The sequence below is a fragment of the Sapajus apella genome, unplaced genomic scaffold, assembly GCF_009761245.1.
Source record: "Sapajus apella isolate SASKATOON/1434 unplaced genomic scaffold, GSC_monkey_1.0 scaffold2, whole genome shotgun sequence".
Classification (NCBI taxonomy): Eukaryota; Metazoa; Chordata; class Mammalia; order Primates; family Cebidae; genus Sapajus; species Sapajus apella.
The window spans coordinates 31,042,153-31,056,749 of record NW_022436942.1 but is presented as its reverse complement, the minus strand read 5'-3'; the positions used below and the strand labels follow the sequence as shown (position 1 = coordinate 31,056,749).

The window sequence follows — 14,597 nt, the reverse complement described above, 5'->3', positions numbered from 1 at the left end:
TAGAGCAGTAGCGGTTTTTCCTGATAGATGAGTGAAGCCACTGAAGCCTCAAACACATGACCCCATCCCAAGGGGAATTCCAAGTGGGTATGGTCAAGACAGAGATGAGACTACATAGATGGACTTTATCTTGTGGGTCTCAATAAAACCTGTTCTAAGACACCAGACATGAATTTAGACACACACACACACACACACACACACACACACACACACACACACACACCAGGTATACTTAGGAAATGCTATTTATTGATCTTTGTACATTAACAATGCACATTAGTGCATTAGGATGCTGCCAAAAGGAAGGCTAGCTGACTGCATTTATACAGGCACTTCCCAAATTCACTTAACTCTTTTTTCCCAAGTTTCTTCTGTATAGCACTAAACCTTTTTTCCCTAGAAAAACACCTAATTCATCCTAAAGAATAACTGTGTGAAAAAACAGGACTACTGACAATGGAGAATCACTGAATGGTTTCAAGCAATGGGGAAATAGATCTATATTTTAAGAGAATGACCCTGGGATAGGAAGGGAGGTTGGACTAGAAAAGATAGGTAGAAAGAATGCTATTACAAAATTGGGGGTAGGGGAAGGCAGGGAGGAGGTCTGAACTAAGACAATGACGATAGAAAGAAAGAACAGAACCAAGAGTTACTGAAGAGGAAATATATCCAGAATCCAGAGTCAGCTGACATGTTTTAAAAAAAGGAATAGGGAGCTGAGTTCAGACCTATGTAGAGATAGTCACATTTAGGTGTATTTATATAGAAGAAAGTGCAGAAAAGGTGAAACAGATAAAAGGCCAGGATGGTAAATTACTGAAGAATAAGAAACCTAGATTTCAGGAAGGTCTTTTTGCCATGGACACACCATGGAAAATTAGAACTAAGAAAAGGCCACTGGATGCAGTGATTAACTAAGGAGCCCACAGATAAATATAAATGGCAGAGCTGGGTTCCAAACCCACGTATGTCTGCCTTCAAGGCCCAAGATATCATGACGATATTGCAGTAAATAAAAATTATACAGAAAAGGGGAAAAATAAATTAAATGCCAAAACAGCAAAGTAACCTGAAATATGAGAAGAGCAAATATAGGTTATGAGAACAAATTACTTCTCCCATTCATGCCAGCATAGGAGCTAAGAATATAAACTTTGGAGCAGAATCTGTGGATGTGAATCTCAGCTTTGCCACATACTAGCTATGTAATTTATTTGAACTCAGTCATTTTCATGGTTTCAGTATCAATGCCACACGAAAAAAAAAAGTAACTCTGAATCCTATCCAAATATTTAACGGGTAGGTCAACTTAAATGCCTCTTTTTCAAACACATGTAAGACTGAACCAATCTTCTCCCCAAAATTGGATTTTCATTCTGACTTTAGTATTCTGATCACATTGACTTTCTCATTGAAGTTTAGAACCTTAGAAGTATCTTCTTAAGCCCTTGTCAGTTCATATACCTTCAAAATCTACCAAGCCTTGTCTTCATATTTCCTCTGGGGTCTATGACCACCAGTCTTTTATTATGTTATAACATAAATACCTCTGGTTCACCTCACACTCTGCTCTGCATGCCATTATCTTCCCAAAGCTTCCCTGATTAAAAACAAAACAAAACTTCTAACTCAGAGAAGGGTTCCCTAATAGGTTATCATTTTTAATAAGCAACCTTAAACATCCCTGCTGACAGCTAATATCATAACCTTTCTATCATGAGTGTTGCAGAGATTTCTCAGCAGAAGGGAGTGCATCAGAGCTGGTAAAGCTCCCTCATTTCTTTTCTAACATCCCCTCTGAAATTTCCCAACACCCTCCCATGGCAAGTTTAAAGGACAGAATTAAGTCTCCCCTAAGGAACCACGGATACAAAAAACACTTTTACAGAAAGAGTACACATCACAACATTCATTATGTGGAAAAACAAAATCAATGAAATTATCTGTGTTCATTAATGGGTAATTAGTTAAAAATTCAAAAAATAGCCCATCCATGCAGTAAAACACTACATAGTCATTTCTATTACTGTTGCTAATAGTAGCCAACATTTATTAAAACTTATTTTCTGCCAAGTACTGTGCTATGCACTTTTCACAAAATCATTCATAAGCTTCTTCTTTATAAAGTTAGGGAGCCCACATCTACAATTATAAGTCTCAAAGCCTTATCTTTATATCCAGAGACTTGCACAATGCGTACACATCTACCTTCTAGGATGGCTTCCAATATTTCTTTACTTATTCTCCATCTTATTTGGCTTTTTTTACATCCTATTTAATTCTTCTGTTCAGAAAATTCCCCTCAAATTTGGGCCTAATCTGTTCTCTATCTGAATTCTACCTATCTAAATACAGCTCTTTTTCCTTGAATTTTCATGTTCTCTTATATTCATGCATGCAATGCACACTAAATCTTTCTATCCTGAAGAATTTTAGGGAATCGACTATCCATTTACTGCAGCTTATACTATCTTATAGTATAAATTATCTCTTCATTTTCCACTGTGAAAATTTTACATTTTCACAGTGCTTACAATGAAATGGGTAGTGTTCTAAGAGCTTCTCAAATATTAATTCATTTAATTCTCAGGTGCCGATAACAACCTGTGAGTCAGAGATTATTGTCCATGTATTACAGATGTGGAAAATGAGGCATAAGGAAGGTAAATATCTTGCCCAAGGTCACACAGTAAGTGACATAGTGCCACTTGAAATTCCAGGCAGTTTGGCTTCAGACATTAATCATAACCACTATGCCATCATACTTTCCTGACTGAGATCTGAACTCTCTAATGCCTCTTCTCTTGTGGAAGAAAAGGGGAAAGTCATAGTACCCTGCCCACAATAGACAGTCAAATGCTGTTATTATAGATAAACAGATCTACAATGTGCCCAGGTAAATCAATGCAGGTATAACTCAATTTAGTAGGAGATATGCTTCTAAGTTTCCTTATTGATCAAATTATTTTAACTCAGAGATATGATGCACTAGTAAAGCTTATCAAAGGATCTCTAGTAAATTTTTTTTTCCATCATAATGAAAACCTTAAGCCCTGCTCTATGGAAAGATTTCTTCTATTTTGTAAATGATCTCGTTTTATAGAAATTCTAAGTTTTTAATATTTTATAGACATTTTCTTTCTTTTTAAAAAACTTTTAGAAAAACTATTTTTTAAAGAGTAAAATTATTGATATATTTAAGAAGAAAGCTGAAACATCAAGAAAGCAGCAAACAAGTATAAAAATAGGCACATACACCAATGAAACAAGAGAGAGTACCCAGAAAAAAAGTCAAATACTCCCACCTGATCTTTGACAAAGCAAATAAAACAGAAATTTGGGAAAAGACGGCCTATTTAATAAATGGTGCTGGGAAAACTGGCAAGCCACATGTAGAAGAATAAAACTGGATCCTCATCTCTTACCTTATACAAAATACAACTTAAGATGGATCAAAGACTTAAATCTAAGACCTGAAACCATAAAAATTCTAGAAGATAACATTGGAAAAGCTCTTCTAGACACTGGCTTAGGCAAAGAATTCATGACTAATACCCCAAAAGCAAATGCAACAAAAACAAAAATGAATAAATGGGACCTAATTAAACTAAAAAGCTTCTGCACAGCAAAAGAAATAATCAGCAGAGTAAACACACAACCCACAGAGAGGGAGAAAATGTTTGCAAACTAAGCATCCAACAAAGGACTAATATCCAGAATCTACAAGGAACTCAAATATATCAGCAAGAAAAAAAAAAAAAAAGATCCCATTAAAAAGTGGGCAAAGGACATGAAAAGACAATTCTCAAAAGAAGATATACAAACAGCCAACAAACATATGAAAAAATGCTCAACATGACTAATTATCAGGGAAATGCAAATTAAAATCACAATAAGATACCCTTTACTCCTGCAAGAATGGCCAAAATTAAAAAGCCAAAATAACAATAGATGTTGGTGTGGATGTGATAAAAGGGGAACACTTCTGCACTAATAGTGTGAATATAAACTAGAACAACCACTAAGAAAAACAGTAAGGAGATTACTTAAAGAATTAAAAGTATTATATAACCATCATTTGATCCAGTACTACTGAGTACCCAAAAGAAAAGAAGTAGACATATGAAAAAGACACATGCACACGTATGTTTATTACAGCACAATTCACAACTGCAAAGATATGGAGGCAACCTGAGTGTCTATCAACCAAGAAGTGAATAAAGAAAATGTGGTATATATATACACCATAGAAAACTACTCAGTCATAAAAAGGAATGAAATAATGTCTTTTACAGCAACTTGGATGGAGCTGGAGACCATTTTTCTAAGTGAAGTAGCTCAAGAATGGAAAACCAAATATTGTACGTTCTCAGTTATAAGTGAGAGCTAAGCTATGAGGAATATATAATAATACAATGGCCAGGCACAGTGGCTCATACCTGTAATCCCAGCATTTTGGGAGGCCAAGGTGGGCAGATCACAAAGTCAGGAGTTTAAGACCAGCCTGGCCAACATGGTGAAACCCCAACTCTACTAAAAAGATACAAAAATTAGCTCAGGATGGGGGCATACGCCTGTAATCCCAGCTACTCAGGACACTGAGGCAGGAGAATTCCTTGAACCAAGGAGGCAGAGGTTGCAGTGAGGCGAGATCGTGCCACTGCACTCCAGCCTGGGCAACAGAGCAAGACTCTGTTTAAAAAAAAAAACAAGAGTTCATGATATCATGAACTTTGGGTACTCGAGGAAGGTTTGGAGCGGGGTATGAGATAAAAGCCTACATACTGAATACGGTATACACAGCTCGGGTGATGGGTGCGCCAAAATCTTAGAAATCACCACTAAAGAAATTAACCATGTTAACAAAAAACCACCTGTCCCCCAAAAACTATTGAAATAAAAATAAAAATTTATAAAAAAGATAGCAGCGAACAATCAAAAGGCTGAAATTTCTTTTTAAATCACCTTTACTAGGCACACTTAATTTGGCTGGACTACTGAGATACCACTGTAATTATAATAATTACTCTGGAGCAGTGGTTCTTAATTCTATTGCATGGTAGTGAGAATGGGGGAAGTAATTACAAACTTCTTTAAGAATATGAAGAAAGCCATGAACCTACTCACTTCTCCAAAAACTGCTCCTACATACATACTAAAAACAATTCCCACGCACTTCCAAGAGATTTACAAATGCCTGGCAACTTCTCAGTAAAGAACCCCCAGTCTAAAAAGGGAAGGAGGGAGAGTGACATTAAATGATAGCAATTCAAAAGGTTCCAGGACTATAGGAAGGGGTATGAAAAACACCATGTGGGCTAAGCACTGTGCTTGGGCTTTTTCAATGAATGTTTCAACAACACTGTGAAGTAGATAATTAGCCTTACTTTACAGCTGTGAACCTGATTTAAAAAAATAATAATACAGTGACTCACGGAAGGTCAGACAACTCAACTGGGTGCTGCAGTGGGTGGAAGCCTGTCTGACTCCACAATGCTTTTTCCATTGCACAAAGCTACTATTCTAGAACATACACATATTTCTTAACTTGGCACTCCTCCACTTGGACAGTAAGCGTTCCTGGACCCTAACCTCTCCAAATATTCTCAGGGTAAGCACAAAGTGTTAGTAGCAAGGATCTAACTAATGGCACATTTTCCACCCCACGTCCTTCAAATCCTGAGTTATTGCATGAGTACTTCTTCTAATCCCAATTGTTTCATCTTCTATGCTTTAGCGGTATTAAAAAATTAACAGTCTTACTAGCTCAGGTTCTCATCTGTAATTTGTATGTTGATTCTTGTTTAACCAACATCTTACCGGAAATCATAGTGGATAATAAAAAAAAGAAAATGCTATTAAAAAAAAAAAATCTCCAGGTAATCACAGGGAAGAGGAAAGAAATTAAAAATGAATTTTAAAAAAAGCAAAATAGGATTATAAGAAAGGAATAATAGGGAAAAATGTATCTGCCAAATTCTTTTCATAACTAGTTTAATCAATTTTTTGGTTCTTTGTTAGCCAAATCATTTGCTGTGCTTGCTAACTAATCTCCTGGCAAAGCAAACCACCTAAAGTAGTATGTAACAATTATAAGGTATCTGTTGAAAGCTACATAGTAACTACATTGTCAACAAATACTTTCCTGGCTTAATCTAGTATCTAGTAAATTCAAAAGACTTCATTAATTGGGGGCCTGGTGTGGGGGAGTGTATGAGAGAGAGAGAGAGAGAGAGAGAGAGAGAGAGAGAGAGAGAGAGAGACACAGAGAGAGAGAGAGAGGGAGAGAATGCAAAATAAATATTCTTGCTAGTCGCTAACACTGGTGCAGACTCAAGTATGTAAAGAATAATGTACAATTATTTGTCAATTTTTAAAATAAAATAAAAAATAAATGAATAAAGCATTACCACTTTCAGATTTAAGACATGACAGCATTCAGGCAGGTTAATTTATAAAATTAGCCCTCTCTAGCAAGGCAATAAAAATTAGCTATCAGAAAACTAAGCTAGGCCAGGCATGGTGGCTCACAACAGGTTAGGAGTTTGAGACCAGACTGGCCAATATGGTGAAACTCCAACTCTACTAAAAATACAAAAAAAAAAAAAAAAAACAAAAATTAGCTAGGCATGGTGGCGGGCACCTGTAATCCCAGCTACTCAGGAGGCTGAAGCAAGAGAATCACTTATACTCAGAAGACAGAGGTTGCAATAAGCCAAGATTGCATCCATTGCTCTCCAGCCTGGGTGACAAGAGTAAGACTGTCTCAAAAAATATATATACACATATATAGAATGGGGAAAAGATTTTTAAAAAGAACTTCAAAAATAAATCATTGTATTGATTACAAAGATATTATAATAAATTGCCTAAATCAACAGTGATGTGGCTTTCAGGATACTTAGAAAACATTTTGAACATTCAAAATATTCTTTGTACAATGATACCAAGATTCCTAGACTAAGACTATGACACAAAGTGTAAAAACACTTCTAGAACCTGAATGCCAAGTGTTGCTCAGGTTAAAGTGCATTTAAAAAATAAATAAGTAAAAGCCGAGTGTCTTGAAACAAAAATAAAATAAATTTACGTTTAAAAAGTAGTAGACTAGGCTTAAGAAAAATATGCTACACATTTCTATTTTTTAAATTTATTTATTTTTTATCTTTTTGAGACAGGGCCTCACCTAGGCTGGATTGCAATGGCACATTGGTTCACTGCAACCTCTGCCTCCTGGGTTCAAGTGATTCTCCTCCCTTAACCTCCCGAGCAGCTGGGATTACAGGTACCCGCCATCATACCCAGTTAATTTTTGTAGAGACGGAATTTCACCATGTTGACCAGGCTGGTCTTGAACTCCCGACCTCAGGTGATCTACTCACTTCGGCCTCCCAAAGTCTTGGATTACAGGTGTGAGCCACCATGCCTGGCCCTTTTATTTTTATTTTTTAAAGACAAGGTCTCACTATGTTGCCCAGGTTGGTCTTAAACTCCTGTGCTCAAGATATCCTCCCATCTATACCTCTCAAAGTGCAGGGATTACAGGTGTGAGCCACTATGCCCAGGCTGGCACACCATTTCTATTTGTGGGACCTTGGAAATTTAATTCAAGGCTTTTCTATTTTTTAGGAGACAGGGTCTGTCACCTAGCTGGAGTGCGGTAGCACAATCATAGCTCACTGCAGCCTCAACCTCTAAAGCTCAAATGATCCACCAGCCTCAGCCTCCTGAGTACCTAGGAATATGAGTGTACACCACCATGCCCAGCTAATTTTTTTTTTTTTTAAACTAGAGATGGAGTCTTGCTATGTTACCCATGCTGGTCTTGAACTTGTGACCTCAAGCGATCCTCCCACCTCATCCAACAAAGCATGGGATATAGGTGTGAGCCACCACACCCAGCCAATCCAAGTCTTAGTTTCCTCATTTCCCAAACTGTCAGGATACTACATGCCCAGCCAACCTTACAGCACTACTTTGCTAATCATAATCACCCAGTCACCTATCCTAGACTTCAGAAGGCAGGCAGAATTCTATAGGTGGGGCTCTAAAAAGAAAGAGAACTGTTGGTCCTGATTATAAACAATGTCACTTTTTACAGAGGAAATTAGTCAAAAGTGATATAAGGCACTTAAATTAGAATGTATAATCTTCAATAAGCACCTTCAATAAGGGAAAAAAAGGGTTACCTAACCCAGAAGCACAGATATAAAGAGGACACACCACATTGAGGAAGTGGTTACAACCAAAATGGCACAATCCTTTAAGAATAAAATCAAGAAAGGTAACTGATAAAGTATCTTGCTCATCTTTATATTCCCCAGCTAATACAATGTTTGACATATACCAAATATAAAATAAATATTTCTTGAATTTAACTGCATAGATTCAATAGTGTTGCCTTCAGAGTTCCAGAGAAACAGCAGTAACTCCCTCACTCCAATTGTCTTTCGTATTTCTGCCAAGTTTATCAAAGCCTCAAATCAGCGAGGAAATCACACGAGGGAGTTTGGGGATTCCATACAAGTTCAGAGAGCTTACCTACAGAATTACTCTATACCTATCAGTAATCTTGGAGCAGCTCTGGAAAAAGCCATAATAAAACACCAAAGTATGGCAAATGTCACAATTAAAAAAAAAAAAAAAAAAAAGTGAATTCCAGAAATGTCACTCTCAGTGAAAACACTAGAATGGATTTGTTTTAAAACATTTGTCTAATCTATAAGCAATTTTAAAATGCAATGACCCTTCAGAGACAGCATGAGCTCTCAAAATAATTCATGTGAAAATCCCATTATTTTTTGACTGAATTACCATGAAAGAAAAACATAAATCCAGCACCATCTATTCATTTAACAGCAAACATTTATTAAACAAATATGTGCCAGGGTCTGTGCTAGGAGCTTTACCTATGATGACTGTCTGTGTATTCCACATAAAGTCCTACGAGTAAGGCACTCCCATTTTATAGTAAAGGAGCTCGCTTACAGGCATTAGAATATTCTGTCAGGATCACGATGGCTATGAAGTGGGAGTTAGAATTCAAACCCCAGACTAACTTCAAAGTCCTTTCTCTTTTCACCACATTATATGGCCTTTTAATAGTTCTGAGCATGGCAGAAACACAGCATATCTTGTCTTCTGCAAGAATCTGACAAAACATCTCATGATAACCTTGTGGGCAAGACAGATGTGACCTGGGCAAAAAGGAGAACTTCAATGCTGGAGTAACTGTTTACATTGTATTAAGGGATTTGTGTCCACTAGTAGTTCATAGTGGTCAGTCTTCCATTATCATTAATATGTACAGTACTCCATTAATAACTGTTTCTCACTCAAGGGAAGGAGGAGGGGATAGCCTGTGGCCCATGCATGGCCCAAAAAAGCCCCTCCCTAAGATTCTATATGTCTACAGAAAATTGCACTTCTGGTCATGCATCACTGGACTGCAGGAAGACTTGCTGAAGAGCTTTGTACTTGGCCGTCTCTCTCCCTGCTTTCTTTCAGTCTTTATTAATGATCTGTTGAGAGCATTAAAGGAATTGTTACCAAAATCTTCAGATGACAAAGTTAAAAAGTAGCTAATCCAGACAGTAGCTTCCACACCTTAAGCTTTCTATGTCCAGGACCCAAGCCAGTGCCTGGCCCACAGGAGCCCAGTGTTTCATGAAATACAGAATCAAAATTCAAAAGGACATTAACAGGCTTAACTACTGGAGCAAATCTACCAAAGCCAACTTTAATGGGTCAAGTACTTTAGAAACAAAAGAAAACGCTAAACTACCATACCAAAGAAAAGAGAATTTGAGAGATACAAATAATGACCATTTCTTTGAAGCTTTATAAGACTAAGATGTTTCAGTTGACAGCAAATTCAATATTTATCAAAGTGAGAGCTTCCCCGAAAGCTCAGAGAATCTTTTCTACTTCAGTGTTGGAAAAGAACTCTCAACAGGAGAGGTAACAGCCTGCACTTCTCTGTTCGGTTCAAACCACAACACCTGGAATTATTTCTACAGCTGAAGGCATCATTCTTTAATAAGGGCAATGATTAAATAGTATCTAGAAGAGACATCAAAATAGTGGAGGGGCCAGGCACAGTAGCTCATACCTGTAATTCCAGCATTTCAGGAGGCCAAGGTGGGAAGATTGCTTGAGCTCAGAAGTTCTAGACTAGCCTGGGCACCATAGCAAAACCTCAACTCTACTAAAAATTAAAAAAAATTAGCCAGGCATGGTGGCACACACCTGTGGTCCCAGCTACTTGGAGGCTGAGGTGGAAGGATTACTTGAGCCCAGGAGTTTGAGGTTGCAGGGAGCTATGATAGTGCCACTGCACTCCAGCCTGAGAAACAGAGAAGACTGTGCTTCCAAAAGAAAAAAAAAAAAGTGAAAGGATTTAAAATGATGTCACTGTCACTGGAGATCCAGTTAAGGGAACTAGAGCTGTTTACCCAAGAGAAGACAAGATAGCTATCTTCAACTATCAGAAGGGATGTCATACGAGACACCAAGATTCAGAGGGCAGAATCAGGACTGGAAACTACAGGGAAACAGATTTTGGCTTTATATACAGAAAAATTTATTAGAAGTTAGACCTAGCTAAAAGTGAAATGGGACCAGGCGCGGTGGCTCACACCTGTAATCCCACCATTTTGGGAGGCCGAGGTGGGTGGATCACCTGAGGTCAGGAGTTCAAGACCAGCCTAGCCAACATGGCGACCCCCCCCAACTCTATTTAACACACAAAAATTAGCTAGGCATGGTGACATGCGCCCAGCTACTCAAGAAGCTGAGGCAGCAGAATCACTTGAATCCAGGAGGCAGAGGTTGCAGTGAGCTGAGATCATGCCACTGCACTCCAGCCTGGGTGACAGTGTGACTCGGTCTCAAAAAGAAAAAAAAAAATGAAATGGGCCACCTTAGGACATAGTGACCTTTCCACTTTCCATAGTACCAGTTCATGTCACTTCCAAGATGTTAAAAAAAAAATGGACAATCACTTGACTCAACTATTAAAAACCCCAAATAGCGAACCATACATAAACTATCCTAAATTCCTGTCAGTCCTGCAATTCTTTGAAATGTATGAGAATGCCCTTTATAAAATACAAAGTAGTTTAGAGAGACAGGTAGTCTGTTGACAAGAAAGAAGGTAAACTCTTCCTCTCCTATTCTGACATGATTTCTTTTCCATTCGCAAATTAAAAGGATACAAAGTTGTGTCTTACAAATCATATAAATCAAACTCCTCTGAAAAACTGTTAAGATGAGGTGAACTGATATCTCTGAAAGAGATTAGACACATTGCTGTTTATATAAATTGGTGTACGACAAAATCCTAAATTCTATAATTCAGATATTAATACTGGATATCTTCTATAAATTCATCCTCCCCTGTGTAAGAGTGCAGTGGCTTTTCATATAGTTAAAAATCCTTACTCTGTTTTTAGCTTCAAGAATGTTTGAGAAATTTATAACGGAAGTATAATTTTTAAGTTGAAGGGGTATGGCCAGGCGCAGTGGCTCACGCCTGTAATTTCGGCACTTTGGGAGGCCAAGGTGGGCAAATCACCCGAGGTCAGGAGTTCAAGACCTGCCTGGCCAACATGGTGAAACCCCATCTCTACAAAAAACACAAAAAAATTAGCCAGGCCTGGTGGTGCCCGCCTATAATCCCAGTTTCTTGGGAGGCTGATGCAAGAGAATCACTTGAATCCAGGAGGTGGAGACTGCAGTGAGTGGAGATCACTGCACTTCAGCCTGGGTGACAGGACGAGACTCAAATTGTCTTTTGAAAAAAACATTAAGATCTCAATTACAATAATTTTCTTTTATCTTAGATCTTTGCATAAAGGAAAACACTAGATGGGTTGTTCGCCAATATCCAGAAGTAGTGTGCTTTAATTGCTCAAAATCTGAAGTCAGACAGGGGTTCAAATTCGAGCTTGGATACTTCTGCACTATTGACTTGTGGTAATATTACTGCCAGCAAATTACTCAACTAAACCTATTTCCTCACCTGTAAAATGGGGCTATCCACTAAACTATCCACTTCACAGGGTGTGATAAGAATTAAATGACAGAAAGCAAGCAAAAGAATCAGCACAGTAAGAACTTATTAAATGTTAGCTATTTTTACTATTTTACCTAAGTAAATCTCTAAACTTCCAAACGATCCTACATATTTGTCCAGTGAATTTTTTTGATCTAAAACACAAGGCTCTCACTAATGACACTGAACAATAACAATCCACTATTAAAACTTGGTTAGTGCTCTGGTACAAGGATTGTTTTAAAATGCAATTTCCTGACACTCACTTTTTCAGATATGCTTTACATAGGAGTAAAAACAGAGGAGTAAAAATAGAACATGGAATCAGAGCCAGAGCGTCTTGTAAATTCTAGACTCAGTAGTTTAATAATAGCATCAAACATCCAATGTCACAACAATTAGGAGATTATGCATTCTATTAAGTAGTATCGATGTTCTCACATACTACACATTTACTAATTAAGACCTATTGTGCAAACTGGGACAGTAATTAAAGATAGCTTCCACTGGACCAGGATAAAATATTCTGTATATTTATCCTAACAATCCTATGAGCTAGATACTACTATTACGGCCATTTTAACAGAAGAAACTTAGGCACGGACAGGTTAAGTAATTACCCAGTATAACACAGTCAGCTAAATGGATGAAGGTGATATACGAACCTGGACAATCAGGCTCAAAAGTCTACTAGATTTTACTGCCTTTGACCAAATTGATAGGTCAAATTAGTAGGATAAATTTCTTCTAATACATGAAAACTGACTTCTTTGGGAGACTGGGGTGAGTACAACTCCCTTAAAGGCCTGGTTTTACTCTCAATAAATGATCACATTTTAACACCTTTCCAATGTACATGCAGAAGAAAGCCGGCCTTTTATTCCAGGTAAAGAAACCAGTTAACAGCAGCGGCTTTTAGTCTGGGGAACAATTGTTGGCCAGTATTCACATGGTGTTTCAACGTGGGTCAACAGACCTCGCAGAATATGACTGACCCACAAGTCAGACCCACGCAGGCTGCAATGAAACTGCGTAACACGCCTGGGCAAGCGGTCATTTCAAAAAGCCTCCAGAGATGGCTCTTTTGCCATTCCTGTTACTCAGGACAAAATGGAACTTGCATAAACACTTAGTCATCAGTAAGCGCTGAAGTTACAAATCACCTAGTTCGCAAAATCAAATCCGCAGCTAAGTTCCTAATTCCGAAAGAAAGAAAAGGAGCTAACATTTGGAGACTGCAACGCTAAAGACATCTAGGGCCCAGGCGGAAGTGCAGCAAAAGGGAAAAGCTAGCCCACGGATGGGGACCACAACGTGCGCAGTCACCACGGGGGTACTGGGGACTTTTTGGGGCCCTTCCACTTCCCTCCCAACAGCCTGTCCTCACGTCTACAGAGTGCCCCGACCTGGAGAGTCCCCGGGGCGAATTCGAAAAGGTAACCGGAAGGCGGAGATGACAGGCCTGAGATATGCCTGCCTAGATCCAGGAGTCCCGGCGGCAAAGTTTCCCCAGCCCCGGAGGGTTAGGGGCCCCGAGGCGCCCCCTCCCGCTCCACGAGGTCCGCACCTGCAGAGTGGTGATGTGCTTGTCGTTAAACTTGTTCTCGCAGTAGCGCAGCACCAGCGACGTCTTCCCCACGCAGCCTTCCCCCAGCAGCACCACCTTGAACGAGTAGGCTCGGCCCGCCGCCGCCGCCGCCCCGCTGCCGCCGGCCGCAGCCATCCCGTCGCTTCCCGGCCGCCCGAGCCCGAGTGTCGCGCCGCCCTCCCCACAGCCGCGGCAGCGTCTTCACAACCACCGCCGGCTCAGCCCCCAGCCCCGGTCCCGCCGACCCGGGCGCTGTCCCCACTGCCTCCTCGGACGAGGCCTGGCAGGGCCGAGGGAAAGTCCGAGAATGAAGGGCCCAGTCCACCACGTCAGGCACCGGAGGAAAGGCGAAGAACGATGCCTCTCGGCCTCCCTCTAATGGCGTCTCCTTCCTCCTACGTCACACTTCGGGTCACGTGAGCGCCGCGGCCCGGGCGGCCCCTGCGACTTGGCCCAGAAGAACGTGCCAGGGCGTGGGCGGCGCCTCTGAGGCCTCTCGGGCTGGAGCTGGGTGTGAGTCGAGCGCCTACAAGCCCCGCTGCCAGCGAGCCACCTGTGCTCCGCAGTTGGTGGGGGCCTGCGGGAATAAGGAACCAGAAATTTGAGGCAAGCTCAGCTCTGGGGAAATGAAGTGCAGAACTTCACCGTTTTTGCCAAGGGGATGTTCACAAGGCTAATGACCTCTCACACCAGGGCCACTGTAAACCAAATCTGCCGAGGTGCCCTTGAATCTCTCGCTCTGTGGGATCCCACATCATAGCTTCTCCCAGTTCTCCGACTACTCATCTTTCAAGTCGCAGCTTAAACCGCTTCTCTGACCACCAAATCCTTCCCCGCTCCTTCCATTTCCCCACCCCACAAAATTAGGTATTTAATAACACCAATATACTCCTTTACCAGGGTCTGCACGCTCCATGGAAATTATTAACACTTTGCTAAGTGTTTATC

General features: G+C 40.0%; 1 protein-coding gene across 1 annotated transcript in view; it reads right to left on the bottom strand.

Annotated features, from left to right (window-relative positions):
• Positions 1-14,052, bottom strand: part of RAB21 (RAB21, member RAS oncogene family) — a 34,606-nt gene extending 20,554 nt beyond the window's left edge. The window contains exon 1 of the mRNA XM_032295769.1: positions 13,629-14,052. Within this exon, the coding sequence (XP_032151660.1) occupies positions 13,629-13,784 (156 nt within the window). The 5' untranslated portion in view covers positions 13,785-14,052. The remainder of the gene's footprint in view (positions 1-13,628) is intronic.
• Positions 14,053-14,597: the final 545 nt, after the last annotated feature.